The sequence below is a fragment of the Musa acuminata genome, chromosome BXJ1-7 (assembly GCF_036884655.1).
Source record: "Musa acuminata AAA Group cultivar baxijiao chromosome BXJ1-7, Cavendish_Baxijiao_AAA, whole genome shotgun sequence".
Taxonomy (NCBI): domain Eukaryota; kingdom Viridiplantae; phylum Streptophyta; class Magnoliopsida; order Zingiberales; family Musaceae; genus Musa; species Musa acuminata.
Window position 1 is genome coordinate 626,758 of NC_088333.1, and position 24,268 is coordinate 651,025.

The following is a 24,268-nucleotide window of genomic DNA, read 5'->3' on the forward strand; positions in this document are numbered from 1 at the left end:
TACGCGGTTCACCGAGCAATTCCCTGCAGCGGAAGCCAATGGGCTGGGAAAACCATTGCGTGACGCAGCCAATGTGGGGGGCAACAGAGATAAGAAGAGACGACCGTGGAGCTCAACCCCTGCTTTCTTCCTCCTCCTCTCGATATATACTTAGCGAAACCTGTGTAACTTTGAACAGGAGCATTCTGAGAAGAAGTAGCAGAGATGTCAGGCTTTGTGGGAATGTGGATGGGTGGAGTCATTGCCAAGCTCGGAAGTAAACAGCAGAGCACCGGGACTTGCAGCTCCGCCAGGCAGGAGGAAGACGAGGTGAAGGGAAACGAAGTACTGCTTACAGCGGAGGAGGAAGCTGTTCGGGAGAAGCGGCGGCAGAGGAGGACGACCACGCTCTCGGAAGCCACCGTTTGCATGCTCATGGATCGGTTCGCGCCCAGTTGATCCTTAAAACATGTATGTAAGTGAGGGCAGACTGCTTCCTACTGTTCTGCATCTGCTGCAACTGCAGAGCAGGAGATATACTCCCAAATCTGTGTGAAATATATAGGGAAATATTGATATTATGATCACAAGGTATAAAAATCTTGTCTACTGCGCACGATTGATGATGAAACAGAAGAGATCAGTACAAGCTAATGAACTCCTCTCTGCTGTCCTGATAAAAGGATTATTAGAAGAGATGACGAGGAACAGACCACACACACACCTCCCCTGCAACTCGAGCATCATCGCATTCCTCCGGTAACCCTGTCAAAGTCGGGGATTGCTGCCTGAATTCTTCTTATGTACGTAATTTTTGTTTGAATCCACGGACTTGACTCTTCAACTGTCCAATCAATATGTCACCAAACACAATTTCAAAAGTGCACTAAGATCTTTTCGGGAATGCCATTTAATATATACGAGGAATTATTGTTCACTCTGGGATGAACTCTTGTATAATTCTATTCTTCAGGATAAACCCGAAAAAGCACTTCTAGGAGAGAAGTAATTTTTTTACTGCTTATTAAAGCCTGAATCTTCAACTGTCCTTGTATCATCATATTTTAATCTCCAAGAGAAAGAAACCTACTACGCATGAAAACTCAACAGCGAGACCTCTTCCCACTCTTCTTTTCTTCTTGCCCACGCACAGTGAGACCTCTTCTTACCCATGCACCACTGGCTCCATTGCCGGACGACGAGCCGATCCACGTTCCCACTAGCACCTCGATGCCATCGATCTCCAGTGCTCCATGGCGCCTCTGTTGGGCTGATGGCCCATATTCAGCCCATGTGGGCTTTATCAGCCCACAGCTCACACCCCCTCTTAACCTAACCCTAATTAAGATTACGGGGGTGTGGTGGCTGCGTTTTAGAGGCAGATTAAAGCTATAAAAAGGCAGCAACGAGGCAGATCTTTGTAGCGACGAGATTCCAAAGAGAAGAAGGAGAACAAGGCAGAAGAGGAAGAGAAAGAAAGGGAAGAAGACAAGGACAACGCAGAGAGACTGTTCACAATCATCTAGCAGTGTTCTCATCTCAGGTTAGATCAAATCTACAGTATGCTCTTGCTGTGATTACTTAGGAGGTTTTAGATATTGTGGGCAGTAACGTGATCCTTGTATCCCAGTTATTCTCTTGTGGTTGTTGCTTGGGTTTTGGGCAAGAGATTGAGATTTGTATATTCATTATTCTCATAGTGGATTATCTCTAGTTTGCCCCGTGGTTTTTACCCTTCACATTGAAGGGGTTTTCCACGTATATCTTGGTGTTCTGTTTGATTGTGTTTCCATTTTATTCCGCTGCGTATTTTGGTCTTCTAGTATTTGTTCCTATACAAAGGTTATTCCTGTTTATATCCCCATCAACTGGTATCAGAGCAGGGTTTTGGTGATTTAATTTTTGTATTTGAACATGGAGGCCAGTAATATTTCTCGCATGATTAGTTTGAATGGAAATAATTGGATGATATGGAAACCAAGAATGGAAGATCTCTTGTATTGCAAAGATTTGTATGAACCTTTGCAAGGGGATAATGCAAAACCTACAACTATGATAGATGATGAGTGGAAGAGGTTAGATCGAAAAACAATTGGATTTATTAGACAGTGGCTTGATGATAGTGTATTTCACCATATTTCTACTGAAATTTCTGCATATTCTCTTTGGAAAAAATTGGAAAGTCTCTACGAAAGAAAAACAGCTGGCAACAAAGCTTTTTTGATCAGAAAACTTGTGAACCTAAAATATAGAGAGGGTGCTTCTATTGCTGAGCATTTGAATGAAATGCAGAGTATTACTAACCAGTTATCCTCTATGAGAATGTCTCTTGATGATGAGTTGCAGGCATTGTTACTTCTCAGTTCATTACCAGAAAGTTGGGAGACACTGGTGGTTTCCTTTAGTAATTCTGCGCTAGATGGTATTGTCACTATGAGTCAAGTAACAAGCAGTTTGTTGAATGAGGAGTTGAGAAAAAAGAGTTCGGCAACATCTCAGAATGATTCACAGGCACTTATCTCAGAGAACAAAGGAAGGTCAAAGTCTAGAAGCAGTTCACGTATGGGTAGGAGCAAGTCAAGATCAAGAAAAGATATTGTTTGCTATAACTGTGGTGAGAAAGGACATTACAAGAACCAATGTAAGCAACCTAAGAAAAACAAGAAAAAGGGAAAAGAAGTGGAGTCTACAGAGTCCAAGGATAATACTACAGCTACAGTGCAGGGTGGTGATTATTTGATTTTGTCTCCTTCTGATGATATTTTTTCTTGTGTGTGTCAGGATCTTGAGTGGGTGATTGACACAGGTGCTTCTTATCATGCTACACCACGGAGGGAGTTTTTTGCTACATACAGGTCTGGAAACTTTGGTGTTGTCAAGATGGGCAACTATGGCATAGCAGACATCATTGGCATGGGTGATATCCATTTAAAGACCAACCTTGGCTGTAAGTTGGTACTTAAGGATGTGAGGCATGTGGTTGACTTGAGGCTAAATTTAATTTCAGTTGGAAGACTAGATGATGAAGAGTATGAAAGCAGATTTCACAGAGGGCAATGGAAGCTTAGTAAGGGTTCTCTTGTTATAGCTAATGGAAAGAAATGTCATACTTTATACAGGTTGCAGGCTAAAGATTATGGTGAGCAGTTAAATGCTACAGAGAAAGACTTCAGTATGGAGTTGTGGCATAGGCGATTGGGACACATGAGCGAGAAGGAGCTGCAAGCTCTTTCCAAGAGAGAGGTATTACCAGATCTCAGAGGTATACATCTGAACCCTTGTATTGATTGTTTGGCTGGTAAACAACATAGAGTTTCATTTGCTAGTGCTGCTTTGTCTAGAAAAATGCATGCCTTAGACCGTGTTTATACAGATGTATGTGGTCCTTTGAGGACAAAAACTCCTGGTGGATCTGTTGATGTTCTTGGTATAAGTGGTGCACTTTATTTTGTCACTTTTATAGATGATTTTTCCAGGAAAGTTTGAGCTTATGCTTTGAAGACCAAAGATCAGGTTATTAATGTCTTCAAAGAGTTTCATGCCAGGGTTGAAAGGGAGACAGAAAGGAAATTGAAATGCATAAGATCAGATAATGGTGGTGAGTATATGGGATTGTTTAATGACTATTGCAGGTCGCATGGGATCCAACATGAGATGACAGTTCCTGGTACACCTCAGCATAATGCAATTGCAGAGAGGATGAACCGCACCATCATGGAAAAGATCAGATGTATGCTTTCACAGGCCAAGCTACCCAAAAGGTTTTGGGATGAGGCTTTGAGGACTGCAGTTGATGTGATCAACTTATCACCATGTACAGCCCTAGATGGTGATGTTGCAGAGCATGTATGGTCAGGAAAAGATGTTTCCTACAGGCATTTGAGAGTGTTTGGTTGTCGTGCATTTGCACATATTCCAGATAATGAGAGGTCCAAGCTAGATGGTAAGTCTAAAGAATGTATTTTTCTTGGTTACTCGCATGATCAGTTTGGTTACAGGCTTTGGGATCCAGAAAAGCAGAAGGTGTTCAGGAGTAGAGATGTGGTCTTCTTTGAGGATCAAACCTTTGAGGATTTGAAGAAGAAGGCACCAGCCAAGACTTCTGTAGAAGGATTAGCAGATTGTGACCCAGTTATTCCTCCAGTATATCAGGGTGATGGGGGAGATGTGCAGGAAAATAGTGTAGAGCCTGATATTGATTTACCTGCAGGACATGTTGAGCAAGAAGAAGTAGGAGAGCAAGTTCCCGCAGAACCTCAATTGAGAAGATCTTCTAGACAACGTCAACCTTCCAGAAGATACTCTACAGATGAGTATGTGATGCTTACTGATGCAGGTGAACCAGAGAGTTACCAGGAAGCAGTTGAGAGTGAGCAGAAAGAGAAGTGGTTAGTTGCTATGCAGGAAGAGATGGATGCTCTTCAGAAGAACCACACTTATGATTTGGTGCTGCTACCAAATGGAATGAAGGCCTTGAAGAACAAGTGGGTTTTTAGGTTGAAGACTCAAGAATATTGTTCTCAACCAAAGTACAAAGCTAGATTGGTTGTGAAAGGCTTTGGTCAAAAGAAAGGTATTGACTTTGAAGAGATATTTTCTCCTGTTGTTAAAATGTCTTCTATTCGTGTTGCTCTTGGTATTGCTGCTAGCCAGGACTTGGAGGTTGAGCAGTTAGATGTGAAGACTGCTTTCCTTCATGGTGATTTGGAGGAGGAAATTTATATGGAGCAACCAGAAGGCTTCAAAGTTAAAGGTAAAGATAATTTTGTCTGCAAGTTGAAGAAGAGCTTGTATGGGCTAAAGCAAGCTCCAAGACAGTGGTACAGAAAGTTTGATTCATTTATGACAGAAAATGGATACAAAAGAACGGCTTCAGATCATTGTGTGTACATCAAATGGTTTGGTGAGAATTTTATTATAAATTGACAAGTTGAAGAAGGAACTGAGTGAGTCTTTTGCAATGAAGGACATGGGGCCAGCAAAGCAAATACTAGGCATGCATATTTCTCGTGACAGGAAAAACAAGAAGATTTGGTTGTCACAGGAGAAATACATCGAGAAGGTATTGGAAAGATTTAGTATGAGCAATGCTAAGCCAGTTGGTTCTCCTCTTGCAGGTCACTTCAAGTTGTGCTCAGAACAGAGTCCGTCAAGTGATGAGGAGAAGGAGAAAATGCAAAAGGTTCCTTATGCTTCAGCAGTTGGAAGTTTAATGTATGCAATGGTATGTACGAGGCCGGACATCGCATATGCAGTGGGTGTTACTAGCAGATTTCTTGTAAATCCAGGCAAAGAGCACTGGGCAGCAGTGAAGTGGATTTTTAGATATCTCAGAGGGAGCTCTAAGGTTTGTTTAAGCTTTGGAGGTGGACCACCTGCGTTAACAGGTTACACAGATGCAGATATGGCAAAAGATATAGATACGAGGAAGTCTACTTCAGGTTATGTACTTACTTTTGCAGGGGGAGCTGTGTCATGGCAATCCAGGTTACAAAGGTGTATTGCTCTCTCCACCACAGAAGCAGAATATATTGCTGCTACAGAGGTATGCAAAGAAATGTTATGGATGAAAGAATTCTTACAATAATTGGGGCTGAAACAGGAAAATTATGTGATGCATTGTGACAGCCAGAGTGCCATCCATTTGTGTAAGAACCCAATGTTTCATTCCAAGTCAAAGCATATAGATGTCATATACCACTGGATTCGAAATGTATTTGAAGAGAAGCAGTTGCAGCTTCAGAAAATTCATACAGATGACAACGGAGCAGACATGTTGACGAAGACCTTAACAAAAGAAAGACAAGAGATATGCCGACAGTTGGTCGGTATGGCTTCACATTGAGGAGTCATGGGACAGCCTCCCTTATGGGCTAAAGGGGGAGGTTGTTGGGCTGATGGCCCATATTCAGCCCATGTGGGCTTTATCAGCCCACAGCTCACACCCCCTCTTAACCTAACCCTAATTAAGATTAGGGGGGTGTGGTGGCTACGTTTTAGAGACAGATTAAAGCTATAAAAAGGCAGCAACGAGGCAGATCTTTGTAGCGACGAGATTCCAAAGAGAAGAAGGAGAACAAGGCAGAAGAGGAAGAGAAAGAAAGGGAAGAAGACAAGGACAACGCAGAGAGACTGTTCACAATCATCTAGCAGTGTTCTCATCTCAGGTTAGATCAAATCTACAGTAGACTCTTGCTGTGATTACTTGGGAGGTTTTAGATATTGTGGGCAGTAACGTGATCCTTGTATCCCAGTTATTCTCTTGTGGTTGTTGCTTGGGTTTTGGGCAAGAGATTGAGATTTGTATATTCATTATTCTCATAGTGGATTATCTCTAGTTTGCCCCGTGGTTTTTACCCTTCACATTGAAGGGGTTTTCCACGTATATCTTGGTGTTCTGTTTGATTGTGTTTCCATTTTATTTCGCTACGTATTTTGGTCTTCTAGTATTTGTTCCTATACAAAGGTTATTCCTGTTTATATCCCCATCAGCCTCAGATTTAGGGAGGGAGACCAACCTCTGGAGCTTGTCGGAGCTTAAGCTGGAGCAGCCAGGGAACTCCTACGAGATCTCGAGGAGCTTGAAGTAGACGACGAAGTCGGTCAGGTTCTCAAACGGCGACGGAGGAGGAGGGGGCCGGGGCTGGGGCCGGGGCCAGGTCCAGGGCGAGCGGGGCGCTAGCGGAGGGATAGTGGTGGAAGAGGTAGGAGCGCAGTGTGTGCATGGGTGGCAGGGGGGAGTCAACGGTAATATCGTCTTTCAGAAACTATAGAAAATTATCTAAAAATATATTAATCAATTTATAAATAAATTGTACTTTTTTTTAAAATTAAAATGCTTCGGAGCTATAAAAAAAAAAAGAAAAGAAAAAGAAAAGTCGAGAAGAAAGTATGTGCGGGGAGGAGCATCGGCGAAATCCACCCGAGGCTGCGACATTAATTATTCTTCTCCGAAAGAATCGAATAGGAAGCCAACGATCAATTAAGCGCCGGAATGCAAACGGACGGGATGCTTGAGGCCGTGAAAGTGCTTTGATGCCGCCGCGTGCGGTAGTGGTCGGGAGGAGGGAGAGCGAGGCCCCACCTCCGACGCAGCTCCAGATCTGCGAAGGAGACGCCGCACCCTTTTCCGGACCACCCGAGACGTCTCTCCTACCCGGTTCTTCTCGCCCGAAAGCTACCTGCCCTACGATTGGAGGTGCCACACTTGTCACCGTCCCATCCTGCAGTCGCGAGGCGGGTGGACGCGCTGGTGTTCTGCAGTCACAAGCGTTGCTCTTTGGAACTTTCGACTAATTAGTCCAACGTCGTCTTCCCCAACCAAATCCCTTTCCTTTGGCACACTCTGACGCGGGTGATGGAGAAAGAAAAGCTAGAAAACAAAAAGGAATCGTCTTTCTTTTTTACTTAAGTCTGGATTGCCAATTAGAGAATTAGGTTTCACGGCCACCTTTCGATACTTTAGAACCTTCATGGTTGCCAGCAACAGAAAAGCACCTCCTTTTCGGTAGATGAGGAATATAAACAGGGGGATATGAGACTGGAACGAATTGATCTGGGCTTCGATTCTAACTATTTTTTTGCTCGATTGCCATCTTCCTGAGGTATTGATCACATCAACAATAAGTTCTTGGAATTCCTTTTTTGGTTTTGATTGCTTGGTTACCCAATCAAGGAATTGCAGGAAATCTTCTTTCGTCTTTCGGGTTCCTGTTTCATCGTGAAGGCTTGTGAATCTTAGATTATTTTCTTTTTTTGTTAGCATACTATTACGGATTTCAGTAAATCATTTATGCGATCAGTCGTGTCCTTCGCTCTATTGGATTTGGGGCAAGTGCTGTTGATGGAGCCGTCATGTATGGTTGATCTTGTTGATCGTGGTTCTATAAATGTGTTATGAGGTTTCATTCTGCGGGATATGATGTCTTTTTGTCCTCCTCTTGTAATTAATAAGCTTTTTTTCCTACCATCAGGCACAATTTTTAGATATGAGAGGCTTGTTGTTTAGGAGAGTTTGTTTTTGTAAATTATTTTGCTTCCTTCTTTCATTTATGGGTCTGCAATTTATGAAGCAAGGCTTTTGTTGCCTAAAAGATGAACCAATGCTTTGTTAAATTGCCCTACATATCAAAATTGTGATACCCATTTATTATTTTATTCTCAAATTTGTTTGCTAAGTTTGACTTACTTTGTGCAGGAAAAATCTGCTGGTGACAATTAAAAATCTAGCTTGATGGTTTGGTTAAACAAAATCTTTAAAGGTTCCAATCTTAAAATTTCAGCTGGTCAGAGTCATGGCAGTCATGCAGATGATGTCTTTTGGACCGAACCCTCTAGTTCGATAGTAATCCCTTTTACTTAAACTTTCCTCCCTTATGCTTTACTGAATTTCTCCATTATGTAATCTGATGTTTTGCGATACATAATAAATTCATTATGCAGTCATAGACACTTGTTATTTCTTTTTGAAAATGAGAATCTATGAAATTGCATACTTAGATCAAGCATTTGCAATGGAATTAATGCATAGATATTTTTTTGCGGCAGAAATAGGGATTGGTTGGTTAAGATTTAGAACTGCATTTCGGTTGATTTAATAATTTGAAGCATGGAGGTGGAAGTACTGTGACCTATATTGACCATAGCCAATAATGAAAATGTGGTTCATCCTTTCACGATCCACTAAATTCATCAATTCTTGTGATTACCTTTGAGATTTATCTCAAAGACTCTTCTATCTAAATTTAGGCACTTCTGTATATTGTATCCGTACCTGAGCCCATCTTTGATTTTCTTTATCTTTGTTAAGAGTAGAAAGAAAGAAGAAAAGCAAATAAATCATGTACTAATTTATAAAGATAAACAAGTAGGCAGAAAGGTACGACATGTCTATGGCTTGGTGCTGCTTCTTCAATATTGCAGAACTATTATCTTGTGAAGTCCCTCTCAATTAGTAACTTTAAGTTGCCGTGGTTAACAGTCCATGTAATATACAAACACCAGAAATAAAAAGTTGCATCATTACTTCAGATGAAATATCCATTACTTGTTCCCTAGTTAATGATAATATACCTAAATAATAGAGAAGAATAAAGAGGTTTGCATATAATTTTTAAATATGCAAAAGGATGTTGTATAAAACTACTTTGTTAATATGCCGAAGGATGTTGTATACAGTCAAAACATGAATCCTTAAAGTGCCAGCTGTAGCTGTGTTGGGATGTACCAATGACTCATTGGTTGCTTTTTACATATGTGTCAAGTACTTCAAGGAAGCATCTGATTCTTTGAGTTATATTAGTAAATATATATATTTTAATGTTTGGAATGAACTTCATGAGAACTTCTTGAAAAAAATAATTCTATGAATAATATTGGAAAAATTGATTGTTTGAAATATACTTTATTGGTACTTCTTAAAAAATATTGTTTTTCTTTAATGTTGATACCAAAAACAAACAAGATGAATAGTTAATTTCAGATAGATTGTTCACTGTTCTTCGATAATATCGTTAATGAAATGTTAATTTTGTTTTACTTCATTAAGGTTATTGTTAATTTTGTGGTGTTGATCCATGTTGGTAAGTGAATTTGTTCTTGATGAAAGTTCTTCAGGGTTGCTTGTGAAGCTAATGGTGTCAGATATAGAGTATGCAATTTCTATAGATTTTTGGAATATTGCACTTCTTCATAATTTGTGGGGTTCTTTACCTAAGTGAAATCAACTTCCACTCCTTACCTTTCTCCTTACCTTCCACTGCTGCATGTATTAATGATCTGAGTAGGCTATTTGTTCTATATCTTTGCTTGTTTATCTCACTTTATGAAATCCTGGATGTTAGGATGGCAGGCAGGGGTATGAAGATGAAGATGTTGATCATGCTATAGCAGTTTCACTATCAGAAGAAGACCAGAGGGGCAAAGCTGTTGGTAAGTACTCTCACTGCTATAGTAATCCAGCTATTCATTTGTATTTAGAAAGTTGTCTGTGTCAGTTAATTGTCCCCGTTTCTTATGGATGTGACATAAAGACAACTAGATTATCATGGAAGATCTTATCATTATAAGAGACTCCTTGATTTTATCCAACTTTGGGCCTTAACATTCTTAAGCATTTCTTCTGTTTTATTTTTAACTTTGAGGGGAGTGGATATGTTATTTATTGATTAGTCAACCAAGGGGAAGTAAAATCTGGATGTTTGTTACCGACATACCATACTCTGCAGAAATAGGAAATGTTGTAGGAATGTGGAGAATTCATTGGAGCTTAGCATCCTTTGGTCAAAAAAGGGAACATGATGGCTAGTCAGCAACTGATAAGTGGTAGCATAATTCATCAACCACTATGGTTTATACTTTATAGCTTAGGGACCCTTTTTTTTTCTTATTCTTTGGAAAACTATTGATTTTTGTTTAACAAGGACTTCTAGTTGCGAGCCTTCATCTACTGCATCACTACCGATGATTTTAGTCGTGACATCTCAAAATTAGTTCATATACAATATTTTTGTTTCTCAGCATTTACAGATCGGCAACTTGGTACTGAAATTCCATTATCCTTTTGCATTTATCTTTTTGCATTTACAGATCTGCGACTTGTTTCATTTATCTTTGTGCATGAGGCCATGGTATAATCTTAGTTTACTTATCTTTGATAGATAATTTTCTTCAAACACCATACGTTTCTTTTCTTTAGACAATAAATCTCATCTGGAGGAAGATGAACAGCTTGCAAGGGCTATGCAAGAGAGTTTATTTACAGAATCTCCTCCCCATCGAAATGGCCAAGTTTATCAACCTTATCCTTTTTTCTTTCCTTCATTCTCCAGGTACTTGTTTCAGAGCTGTTTGCCTACTTCTCTTATCATTTCATTAGTTTCACAATAAATCATGACAGTTATAAATCTCTGTGCTATAATGTTTTTGTAAGAATCAACCTTTAAAAAAGTTACTACCAGGAGTGCGCTAAAATTTTAGCCTCTTCGATTCCATTCAGAAGCTTAAGCCCCTAATAAAGGGTCCAACATGAATGACAACTTTTTTACAACCCCAATCTGATAGATGAGTCAGGATTTATTTGGTTGTGATGTTAGATTTTTTACCACTGCCAATCCATTTAAAACCTTAAGCCGTTAGAAAAGAGCCGTCAAACAGTGCATAAATGCCAATATGTTCTCAATTCTACTTCAACTAAAACTTGTCATCTTGAATGTTTAATTCAGCTGTTTGATGCAAACTCAACATGTGGCATGATAATTAAGGTTTAGAATTTCAGAATATACTGTTGAATGAATCACAACAACTGATTTTTGAGCCTTTTCTATTCTACCCACAATCTTGAAGGCCATTTTCAGGTCAAAGCATGGGATTCGGGATTCTCTACCAAGTCTATTGTAAAATGATCTATGATATTTCCTGCTTGCAAGGAAATGTATCACTAAGAGCAGAAATTTTGAAAACCCATCCTGAAACACATGAAATTAATCCTGAACAAGTATTAGGATTATTATCGCTTCTTATAGTTGATGATGTTGTTAACATTTTACTTGTTAAGACAGGATTTGACACCTAAATAACATTCTCATCCTGAAGACTGCTCTAAAAGTGTAAGCACCCAAATTGTTCTTATGGTGCTAGAACTGCTAAGTGGAAATCAAACTAAATAGTGTAAGATATTAAGTTGCAATTCAATTAATGTTCTTATGCATTCAATTAAGTTGCAAATCGACAAGTCACCAACTTGACCATCCAAGAAATGGCACCTATAGCTTTAAGCAAGATATATCATGCTATGTAATTTCCAGTTGAAATACACTCAATAGCAATTTGCATTCATCCTTGACAAACTCCTCTTGGCTTAGGATTGATTAAAGAAAGATAGTGCTTCATTATTTTGAGAAGTAGTAACCTTAGATTTTTAAGGTGCTAAATAATTGCTTTGATATATTTTTGGTTTAGGAGATGTGCGGGATGTAACAAAGAAGTTGGTCATGGTCGCTATTTGAGTGTTATGGGTGCTGTTTGGCATCCAGAGTGCTTTCGTTGCCATGAGTGTAATAAACCAATATATGACCATGAGGTGAAAAATTGGATATTTTATTGTTGTCATCTTTGGGTTAGATTACGTCTCACTGGCTTTTTTGATGCAGTTTTCTATGTACGAGAATCATCCTTATCACAAGTCTTGCTACAGGAAACTGTTCCACCCAAAATGTGATGTCTGCAAGCAATTTGTAAGTATTTATCTGGTTATTGAGAAGAGCATTCCATAGTGAATATAGGTAATTATCTATATAAAATGGAAGCAGATACAACCTATATATAAAATTATGATGTATATCATGTTTCAAGCATGTTCTAAAATACCAATCGGACTGCTATCTACCATGGGCAGTCCGGCCTAGTATTGGTAATGGAACATATGTCTTGGTTTGGCTTGATTCTTTTCACTTGTTATCTTGATACTGTACTAGCCCAACATGTTGAAATTGGTACAAATTAGTATTCAAGACCTTTATTTTATGTAATTTAGACATCTGATGATCATCACTGAAAAAACAATTTTACAGTACTTTTGTGGAATGAGAATTATATTCAACCACGAGAAATATTAGGTCATCCATGCATTCAAGGGACGTATATTTACAAGCAATTAGAACTATGCAAGTGATGTATGGACCAAAAGTTGCTCCTAATTGTCTAATTGTTGGATCCTTATGTTTCTTGAAGGTGTGATCAGTGAGCAAGGCATCTAATTGCTTTTATGAAAAAAAGATCTTTTATCCTAGGTCAAATGTCTCTCCAATTATCTATCTACCCAATTAAATAGGGTCCTGTCAAGCGGTTAAGGAAGCATGCCCATTAAATATTGTTCATGCTATTTATGCCAGTATTTATTTTTTTCTGAATTTATTTTTTCTGGATCTATTGTCATAAATGTTTCTGCAGATTCCAGAAATTAGAGATGGCCGAATTGAATACCGAGCTCATCCTTTTTGGGGACAAAAGTACTGTCCTTTGCATGAGCGTGATGGCACTCCTAGGTGCTGCAGTTGTGAAAGGATGGAGGTTGGTACAGATAGTCATTCTGAGATAGTCCTCCACTTCACAATAATTCATCTTTCTCCAAGATTTGTTATATTTTTTACATAATAATAGCTGTTGCTGAATGCCAATTTCATTATGCTTTATTTATTTTAACAGATGTTCCTTAACATCCTCATACAGTGTTACTTTCTTTTCCTTATGTTGAGTTTCAGTCAATGGACGCAAAATATGTGACTTTAGACGATGGCCGTAAGCTTTGTCTTGAGTGTCTTAATTTTTCAATAATGGATACAAGCGAGTGCCAACCCCTTTACCTTGATATACAAGAATTCTATGAAGGTTTAAATATGAAAGTGGAACAGCAGATTCCATTGCTTCTAGTTGAGAGACTAGCTCTTAATGAAGCCATGGAAGGTGAAAAGAATGTAAGTCAAAGAACAAAACCTTTGAGTTACAGAACATGAACTTTAGTTTCTTAGACTATTGCTAACAATTTTCTATGTGCTTTTGAGTGCAGGGGCATCATCACCTCCCTGAAACTAGAGGTCTTTGTCTTTCTGAAGAACAAATTGTTAGAACTGTAAGAATCTTAGGCATTTTTCTTGTCAATTTTCCAGTCGTTTTACAAGTTAGATATGATAGTTTTGTTTAATTTCATTGATGAAAGAAATGTCCATTAGATTTTGAGGAGGCCAATAATTGGACCTGGAAACAGACTCATAGATATGATAACAGGGCCATATAGACTGGTACGACGGTGTGAAGTAACAGCAATTCTTATACTCTATGGGCTACCAAGGTAATGTTTATTTATTTTCCACTGTTCAATATGATATTGTTAGCTTAATCACATCTCACAGTCATTTTCAAAAGATTATCACGTTTTGGCTGTAGTACCATAACTCTACTTACATATTCAACACTGAGCCTTTTCTTTTATCAAATTCTAAAACAATATTTACCAAGAGATTGTTGTCATACTCATATTGAAAAATGGTGGAATTTATAGAGATAATAATACTACACCAGCAAAACTAGTGAATGATGACATCTGTTTTTTTTTTCCTTGCAAATTTTGCTTTAATATTTGGATTTGTCTTCACATGCAGATTGCTAACAGGGTCAATACTGGCTCATGAGATGATGCATGCATGGTTACGCCTTAAAGGTATGTACCTCATTCTGGTTAAGCCATAGAATGGCAAATCATGCCATTCTAATTCTAGATATTAATTGAGCATGAGGATCAGACAATATAGCAGACAAATACATAGATATGAATGACTTAGCCAAAATGTTTGTGAGAGGCGTTGTTTCTTCTTGGGCTTCTGGCCTCACCTTGGTCCAGGGAAAGGATTTTATGAGGCCTACATTAGGAGGAGAAACCATACATTAGTTCCTGGCATAGTACTACATTTATCTCGTTCTCTCTCTCTCTCCCCCTCCCCACCCCAACATCAGAATTATTAGAGGAGGATACAGAAGCAGTAACAGTTAGGAAATCTTGAAAACCATGGTGATGATCCTAGCCATATGAACTTTTACTTACTGAGCAGTAACAGTTAGGAAATCTTGAAAACCATGGTGATGATCCTAGCCATATGAACTTTTACTTACTGTTATTCATCTTTCCTTGCTTGTTTTCTTGTTCCTCGTCTTAACAGTTAAATACCAGCAAGCTATTTCCGTTGTCTATCTTCATGAGTATACGTACTGGAAACATAAATCTGCTACTGCAATTTGTCCGAGGTTACTGCACTGTGAGTTTGCAGGATATCGAAATCTTGATCCTGACGTTGAAGAAGGCATCTGCCAGGTGCTGGCTCATATGTGGCTGGACTCTGAAATAATATCAGGGTCAGGTAGTAATGCTGCCTCCACTTCGTCCACCAGGCCCTCGAAAAAAGGTGCCCGAACTCAGTCCGAGAGAAAGCTAGGGGAATTTTTCAAACACCAAATTGAATCGGATGTTTCACCGGAATATGGAGATGGGTTCAGAGCAGCCAATAGAGCAGTCGATCAATACGGCCTCAGACGTACTCTCGACCATATTAGCTTAACAGGGAGATTTCCATAGTAACAAGCCTGATTTCGGTTGGTGACATCGGTCTCTTTACTGCTACGGAATTTGACAGATCAAAGCTACATATGATAAAAGCAAATGAATGTGACTCCAGCCAGATAAAAAGAAAGAGAGAAATACAAAGGTACAAAGTAAAGCAGTATGTTCCATTTGGAATTATGAGATCTTGATGGGTTGAGTGTTGTTTTCAACAATTCGCTAAATTATGCAAGTTTTATATACTCGTTTTTTACATTTGAGGTTTGTATCTTCTCAAGTTGTGTGTGCAATGATCATAGCAAGTTGTGGATGCAAGTATAAACATCTGCACCTGAGTTGAGTTTAGCAAGGAGAAGATTCTTTGCATCAAAAACATCGGCAAATTCTTGACTTGCGTGGTCTAAGTGTAAGCATAAAACTCTGTAATTATGCTATGTCAATAATGCGGAATTAACCTATATGCTAGGATTGAAATCAATACATAGATCTAATTATACGATGCATACCTTTTGATGTCATCCGTTCAGAGATCTTGTTTGATCTGCTCAACACTGTGATCCAAGATTGCTGCAGGCTCCGTCTTTAATCTGATCGCGCTGCGGAATCTGCAGGGAGTGCGAAGAGTGATCCTTTCTCCTCTCTTCCTGAGAGGGTTTTGGGGAGAGAGTCGAGGAGAATAACTGAATTCCTCAACGGAAAGATGCGTCTATCCGTGTTAAACGCTCTAACACACTAGGGACTTAGTTTATATTGGCTAAAATATCGCAACGGAACCCATTAGTTATTCTTTTATATATCTTATTCAATTATTAAAAAGGGCCACATATTCTAACATATCGCAACGGAACCCATTAGTTATTCTTTTATATATCTTATTCAATTATTAAAAAGGGTCACATATTCTAACATTCTCCCACTTGGCCCATTAATTGATAAGATATAAAAGAGATACAAAATCAAAACAAACAAAACAAAAATTTGTTTGAAAACAATTTTACCTAATTGGATTCCAAAAAAAAAATTGAAAAAAATTTTATACATGGCCATGTTTTTTTAAAAATAAGCCAATAAGTCCAATAAACACAATAATACTATATTAAGTCCAACTATCAATGCGAGTCATAGAGGTTGTATTTCATCAATGTTATACTCCCTTCTATGTACCACAACATTGTTAGTCTTTCCTAACATAGTCCATAATGACCCCTGTAATTTGTCTTGTCAAGACAATCCTGTTATTACATTCAACCATAATATGCATAAACATAAATGTAAACAGGATAGCAGAAACAGATAACTTTTATTAAAAATGTCAATAATAGCATCCACATAAACATGCATCACCATATCCTTTATGACTTGCTCACAAGCCCCATTCTAAGAACATATTCTTTGAATATTTTGCACTGTAAGGCTTTTGTCAATGGATCAGCAATCATCATAGTGGTGCTCAAGTTCTCAATAGACACTTGCTGTTTCTGGACTCTTTCTCTAACCACCAAGTACTTTAACTCAATGTGCTTGGAACCACTAGAGTACTTGCCATTCTTAGAGAAGAAAACTGCTGCGGTGTTATCACAAAATATCTTCAGCGGCTTGGCAATTGAGTCGACCACACCAAGTCCTGAGATAAAATTTCGCAGCCATAAAGCTTGATTTGTGGCCTCAAAACATGCCACAAATTCAGCTTCCATTGTTGATGATGCAATAAGCGATTGCTTTGCACTTTTCCAAGAAATTGCCCCACCAGCTAACATAAATACAAATCCTGAAGTGGACTTCCTGCTGTCGAGGCAATTTGCAAAATCAGCATCTGAATATCCAGTTACTTTAAGCTGATCAGATCTCCTGTATGTGAGCATATAATCTTTTGTCCCTTGTAGATATCTCATTACTTTCTTTGCAGCTTTCCAATGTTCCATTCCTGGGTTGCTTTGATATCTTCCCAGCATTGCAACTGCAAAACTGATATATGGTCTTGTATAGGTTTGAGCATATAGTAGACTTCCAACTGCGCATCCATAAGGAATATTCTTCATTTGATTCTTTTCTAAGTCATTTCTTGGGCACTGGTTTTGACTGAATTTTTCACCTTTAGTAATAGGTACATCATTGGTTGAGCAAAGCTGCATATTAAATCTCTCCAAGATACGATCAATATATCCTTTCTGAGACAATCCTAATAATCCTTGAGATTTATCCCTGAATATCTCAATGCCAATGACATAGGATGCCTCATTCATATCAACCATCTTAAAGTTCTTGTTGAGAAATATCTTGGTTTCGTGCAATAAACCAAGAACACTACTGGCAAGTAAAATATCATCCACATATAAGACCAATATAATAAACTTGCTCCCACTTACCTTCAGGTATATACACTGATCAACAGTGTTTTCCTTAAATCCGAAGGAAGTAATGGTATTATGAAACTTTATATACCATTGTCTGGAAGCTTGTTTAAGGCCATAAATGGATTTCTTAAGTTTACAAGCCCAACTTTCTTTTCCCTTTTCTATGAATCCTTCGGGTTGTTCCATATAGATTTCCTCATCCAGATCCCCATTTAGAAATGCTGTTTTCACATCCATCTGATGCAACTCAAGATCATAATGAGCTACTAATGCCATAACGATTCTCAACGAGTCCTTTTTAGAAATAGGAGAAAAAGTCTCATTATAGTCGATGCCTTCCTTCTGAGAAAAACCTTTGGCCACAAGTTTGGCTTTATATCGTTCGATATTGCCCGTTGAGTCGCGTTTTGTCTTAAAGACCTATTTACAACCGACTCTTTTACAATCATTGGGCAATTCAACGAGATCCCAGACATCATTCTATACCATTGATTTTAACTCTTCTTTCATTGCATCATACCATTTTTCAGAATCGTTACTTTCTATGGCTTGTGAAAACGATAAGGGGTCTCTTTTTATTCCTATATCATAATCTGATTCTTGTAGATATACAACATAATCATCAGAAATGGCATGTTTCCTTTTCCTTTGAGATCTTCTCAAATCTGCCAATTGTGATTGTTCTACAAGATCATCAGCGGCGACATCAACATCATGTGAGAGTTCTTGGATGTTATTTTGTTGTTCACTCTCATCAATACTCTCATTGATTTGAGGAACAACAATCTCTCGGACAGGAGATGATATGGGAGAATTAACCTGAATCTCCTCAATATCAAAATTAACCCTTTGAGATTTTTCACTCCCACTGATTTCGCCATTTTCTAGGAATTTTGCATTACCAGATTCTACTATTCTCATACTATGATTAGGGCAATAAAATCTATATCCCTTGGATTTTTCTGGATAACCAATAAAATATCTTGAAATAGTTCTTGGATCCAATTTCTTTTCATGTGGATTGAATACTCTTATCTCTGCAGGACATCCCCAAATATGTAAATGTCTCAGACTGGGCTTCCTACCAGTCCATAACTCAAATGGAGTCGATGAAACTGACTTGCTAGGAACCCTGTTCAAGATGTACATAGCTGTCCTAAGAGCTTCACCCCACATCGACTCAGGTACAGAGGAATAACTCATCATGCTCCTAACCATATCCATCAGAGTACGATTTCGCCTTTCAGCAACACCGTTCTGCTGTGGCACACCTGGTAATGTATATTGAGCACAAATACCCCGTTGTTCTAGGAATCTAGCAAAAGAACCAATATTCTGACTAGATCCATCATATCTGCCATAAAATTCACCACCTCTATCAGATCTGACAATTTTAACTTTTCTATCTAATTGTCTCTCAACCTCATTTATGTATACTTCAAGAGTATCAACGGCTTGAGACTTTTTATGTATTAGATAAACTTTGCCATATCTGGACAGATCATCTATAAATGTGATGAAATATTTTTCTCCACTAAAACAAGGAATATGGAGTGGTCCGCAGATATCAGTATGAATAATCTCAAGGAGTTCTTTACTTCTTGTGGCATTTTTCTTTATTTGTTTAGTTTGCTTTCCCTTAATGCAATCTATGCAAATATCAAAATCAGTGAAGTCTAAATGTTCCAAAATATTATCCTTCACTAATCTTTCAATTCTTTCCTTGGAGATATGCCCCAATTGTCTATGCCACAATATGGAAGATCTTTCATTATTGAAACTACGTTTCAATCCAACATTTGATTGCAGGGTCATTAGTGTCTTTGCAAACTCAAGATCCAAATTAATTCGGTACAAACCATCACACAGAATTCCAGAACTAACTTTTATTGAATCGTAAAATATGCTGAGTTTGCCACTACCAAAAGAAATATAATATCCCAACTCATCAATTCTAGAAAGAGAAATCAAATTTCTAGAAATTGTAGGGACATAACATGTGTCAACAAGATCCATCAAGTGACCCGTCTCTAAGCGTAGACGATAAGTTCCCATTGATATCACTTTCGCTTTAAGACGATTTCCTATAATGATGAATCTTTCATGTTCTTTTGGTTTCCGAATTGAAAGGAATCCCTGCATGTTATTTGTAATGTTTGATTCGAAACATACAGAGGTCGAGTTAATACCTTTCTTTTCGAACCAAATCTTACGTTTAATGCAATCCTTCTTCACATGTCCTTTCTTGCCACAAAAGAAGCACTTTACAGTAAAGGCTTTCTTTTCATTAGTCTGTTTAACATTTCCAGACTCAGCAAATCTCTTTGATGGATGATGCTTCAACTTTCTTTTCTTATTACCACCTCCTTGAGTAGTCGTTATGACATTATATGAATTTTCCTGCCTTAATCTCAATTCTTCCTGAACACACATGCTAATCAACTCATTCAAGTCCCATTTATCTTTATTTGTATTGTAGTGAATCTTGAATGAGCCAAACTGAGAAGGAAGAGAATTGAGAATAAATTGCACGAGGAAAGATTCATCAACATTCATGCCTAATGTTTTAAGTTTTGCAGCTTTGTCAGTCATATTGAGGATATGATCCTGAATTCCTCGAGTACCATCATACTGAGCTGTAGTCAGTTCTTTCATCAATGTGCCAGCCAATGACTTATCAGCAGATTTAAATCTGTCTTCAATAACCTTTAAATATTTCTTTGCACTAGTTGCAATCGGTAATGAAGTCTTTATATTATTTGCAATTGTCATTCTTATGAACATTAAACTAAGCCTATCAGATCTTTCCCAAGCCTTTATTTCATTAACTTGTTCTGCAATACTTTCATCAGTCAAGTCTGCAGGCTTTTCAACAAGTAATGCTAGATCAAGATCTAATACACCCAGTGTGAATTGCACATGCTCTAACCATTCTGAATAATTTGATCCAGATAGTACAGGGATACTTGAAGCATATGAATATATATGCGGAAGTACCATTGCAAAAAGATATATAACAACATTAATGCTTTGAGTTTGTCATAAAATTGATGAACTATTGATATCATCTATATTACACCTTTGGGTGAAATATTGACATATCTAGTGTTCACTCAAGAATATTTTGGAGGACTGATACCATCCTTGAGGAATAGGTATTGTTACCTTTGGGTATACAACCCTAAACTGCAAGGATATCTAAAATAGTATCATCTTACCCCATCACATAATTATTTGAATTAGATTCTCCTTTGGGATTATCTAAATCTTATAATTATATGTGTCATTATGAATATTATTTCTTTAATATCATTTAGGACTCATTCTTTAATATTATTTTATAAGTAATTAGTCTAGGTCACTTTGGTGACTTCAAGACTAATGCAATGATATAAAATAAAAATGTCCTGTAAATGACAAAACTTTTATTGTAATTCATATCACAAAAGTTTATCATCCTAGGCCACTTTGGCAGCTACTAGTCAGATAAAATTTAGGGAAATAAATTACAAATAAAATTCATCAATATTTTTTTAATTTTGCTAAACAGTTCAATAATAAAATAAAAATAATAATTATTGAACATTTATGTAAAGCAGTTCAATAATAAATAACCATAACAATTATTGAACATTTATGTAAAGTAATTCAATAAATAACCATAATAATTATTGAACATTTATGTAAAGCAGTTCAATAATAAATAACCATAACAATTATTGAACATTAAAGCAAAGTAATTCAATAATAAATAACAATAATAATTATTAAAATTTAATGTTAAGCAGTTCAATAATAAATAACCATAACAATTATTGAATATTAAAGCAAAACAATTCAATAATAAATAACAATAATAATTATTGAAATTTAATGCTAAGCAGTTCAATAATAAATAACCATAACAATTATTGAACTTTAATAAAACTCATATGATAATTTCAAGCATATACATGTGAATAAATAAATAAAAATTCCAAAAAAATAATAATTGGATTTTAATTTTATTTACCACATATATAATGAATAATTCATATGAGAAAACTATAAAATAAGCCATAATTTATAGTTTTTTTTAAAATCAAAATTAAATCCAATCAAATAATCAAAAAATATAATCATGATTAAAATTAATCATAATTATAATAAATGATATTTATCAATTTTATAATTGAGAATATAACCTAAATTTCTCAATTTCATAATGATAAAAAACGAAAATATTTGATAGGAAATAAATCGAAAATATGCGAATGGCAGAACTGTAATTTGGCAGAAATTAGACCCGAGGGCAAAACCGTAAATATGTTGACAGAACATAAACTGTAATTACGATATTTGCAAAGGGTAAAACTGTAAATTTTTTTAAACCCTAGCCTCGAGGACAAAAATGTAAATATGCCAAAACCCTAATCTGTCATCGCCGCCGCCGTTGCCTGCGCGAGCGGCGCTGCCGCTACAGCCTGCGGCCCGGCCGCCTGTGCGCGGCTGCGGGTTGCCGCCTGTACGCGGCTGCGGGCTACCGCCTGTGCGCGGCTGCCAGCGGTAGATCTAGCCTGTGCGCGGCCACTGCCGTCACGGCGCTGCCGCCGCGGGGCTGCTACTGCTCATGCGCGGCCGGTGCCGCTGCGGCGGTTCTTGCCCGCGGGTGGCTGCTGCCAGCACGCGGCCGCCGCCTGTGCACGGCCAACTCACTCATGGCCGCCACCTGGGCTGTCTGCCTGCGTGCGGCCGACCGTCGCATGGACGGATTCTGGCCGTGTGCGACCGGGATTCTGTGATGCCGTCGCACGGACGGAGTTCTGTGATGCCGTCACGTGGACGGGGTTATGTGATGCCGTCACGTGGACGGGGTTCTGTAATGTCCGTATATGGGACAGGTTCTGTGATGTCCGCATATGGGACAGGTTCTGTGATGTGCACGCTACTCGGCGTAACCGTAGATTTGCAGCGAGGTCGACGGTGACCATTACTGCTTAGCAGTTCTTAGAAAATAAAGGTAATTATGCATCGTAAATTAATTTACAGATCTAATGCATGATTTCAAAAACCGGGCTCTGATACCAATTGTAAGCATAAAACTCTGTAATTATGCTATGTCAATAATGCAGAATTAACCTATATGCCAGGATTGAAATCAATACATCGATCTAATTATACGATGCGTACCTTTTGATGTCATCCGTTCAGAGATCACACAGATTGATGGATTTGGGGAGAGGGTTTTGGGGAGAGAGTCGAGGAGAATAACTGAATTCCTCAACGGAAAGATGCGCTAACACCCCCTCAACCCGTAGATCCGAATCGTTCCGTAGTGGACTTAGTCCATAGGCTAAAATATCGCAACGGAACCCAATTAGTTATTCTTTTATATATCTTATTCAATTATTAAAAAGGGCCACATATTCTAACACTAAGGTTATAAAAAAATTCACTTGTACAATTTCATCTTATATCAAATTTAAATTATTAGAATAGCCATCCTTCATCCACTAAAAGTAAAAAAGCTAGCCCTCGAAACTAGGCAAGCGAGCTTTATTTAAACTCTTCTGAACTCTACTAAACTCTCTTCACCCATTTTATTAACTTAAATATCGGAGGGATCAGGTTAGGACATCCCCCGATACTGTTCGCTTATACATGACTCCAATAGATCTAAATAGCTCCTCGGGGTGATACTGAATGCTTCTAGGCAAGGCTAAGGTACACCTTGGGATGACCTCAAGCTTCCTTCAATAGACAAGTCTCTCCTCGAGATGATCGCAGGTCAGTCGTTGAGAACTTGTAATATTTCGGGAGTCCACTTATTAGCTCAGTGGCTCTCTCGGGTCGCACTCCAACCCAGGCTTGGGCCCCTAGGATGGATATGTGCCTTCGGGATCAAATCAGGTTGTGTTGACTCCCCGATCAATAGCACCAAGGTAATAACATTTTAGCATTGGCGATAGAACGAGGGCCATGAGCCCTTGGCTCCCTTATCGAGGGAGCAATGATAAGAATATTTAGTCCCATATTGGTTGAGGAATAGAGGAACCAAGGGTTATTAGTCCGTCGGATCACTCTTACTCTAATTTGGTACATTCTTTCTTTTTTTTTTCTAAATCTCTCAGCTTTTGCTCTCAAAAGATTGCCATATATATTATAGACCTTCCATATCGATATATCGGTGTATGTTTAATTGATGATTATAAGATTGGCAAGTCATTACGAAGAAAGTTTCTAAGTATAAAAATATGGTTATTTTACTCTCACGTAAAAAACTTTAATGTTAGAATCGAAATAAATCAAATAATAATATATGAATAGCATATCTTTCAATGTCATTTAAAAAATCTTTATTTGATTTACAAATGTGTTGTCATCAAATCTAAAAAGTATAGTGATGTCGATCATCAAGGAGAACTAAACGTATAATCTGATTCAGTTTCTTTAGTAACTATCATGTAATTATCAAAGTGGTCCTAAGGTTCTTAATTGATACTTATTGTTTCTATATTTTATCTTTAATCACTAAATGTTTTATCTCAATATGCTTGAAACTATTAGATACTTATCATTTAGAGAATAAAACTATAGGAGTATTATTACAAAATATCTTTAATGATCTATAATTGAGTTAACCACACTAAGTATTAAAATAAAATTTTGTAATCATAATGCTTGATTTATAGTCTCAAAATATGTTACAAATTCAACTTTCGTTATTGATGATGTAATAAATAATTACTTTGTATTTTTTAAAAAAATTACCCCTTTAGCTAATATGAATATTAATCCTAAGCTATCGATATAATTTGTAAAATCAACATTTGAATATACCGTTACA

General features: G+C 37.7%; 1 protein-coding gene across 1 annotated transcript; it reads left to right on the top strand.

The window, feature by feature from the left end:
• The first annotated feature begins 6,978 nt into the window (after nucleotides 1-6,978).
• LOC135678075 (protein DA1-related 1-like) lies at nucleotides 6,979-15,343 on the top strand. The gene is made up of 12 exons (XM_065190423.1): nucleotides 6,979-7,583; nucleotides 8,177-8,323; nucleotides 9,822-9,909; nucleotides 10,676-10,808; nucleotides 11,938-12,058; nucleotides 12,129-12,212; nucleotides 12,928-13,047; nucleotides 13,239-13,451; nucleotides 13,544-13,606; nucleotides 13,707-13,825; nucleotides 14,136-14,194; nucleotides 14,799-15,343. The coding sequence occupies exons 2-12, from the start codon at nucleotides 8,213-8,215 to the stop codon at nucleotides 15,101-15,103; spliced, it is 1,416 nt and encodes a 471-aa protein (XP_065046495.1). The 5' UTR covers nucleotides 6,979-7,583; nucleotides 8,177-8,212; the 3' UTR covers nucleotides 15,104-15,343.
• The last annotated feature ends 8,925 nt before the right edge of the window (nucleotides 15,344-24,268 follow it).

Coding starts and splice junctions, on each gene's coding strand:
- LOC135678075 (XM_065190423.1), top strand. CDS start 8,213: ATGGTTTGGTTAAACAAAATCTTTAAAGGTTCCAATCTTAAAATTTCA. Junction 13,048..13,238: donor GCAGTTGTGAAAGGATGGAG/GTTGGTACAGAT, acceptor GTTGAGTTTCAG/TCAATGGACGCAAAATATGT. Junction 13,607..13,706: donor AAGAACAAATTGTTAGAACT/GTAAGAATCTTA, acceptor AATGTCCATTAG/ATTTTGAGGAGGCCAATAAT.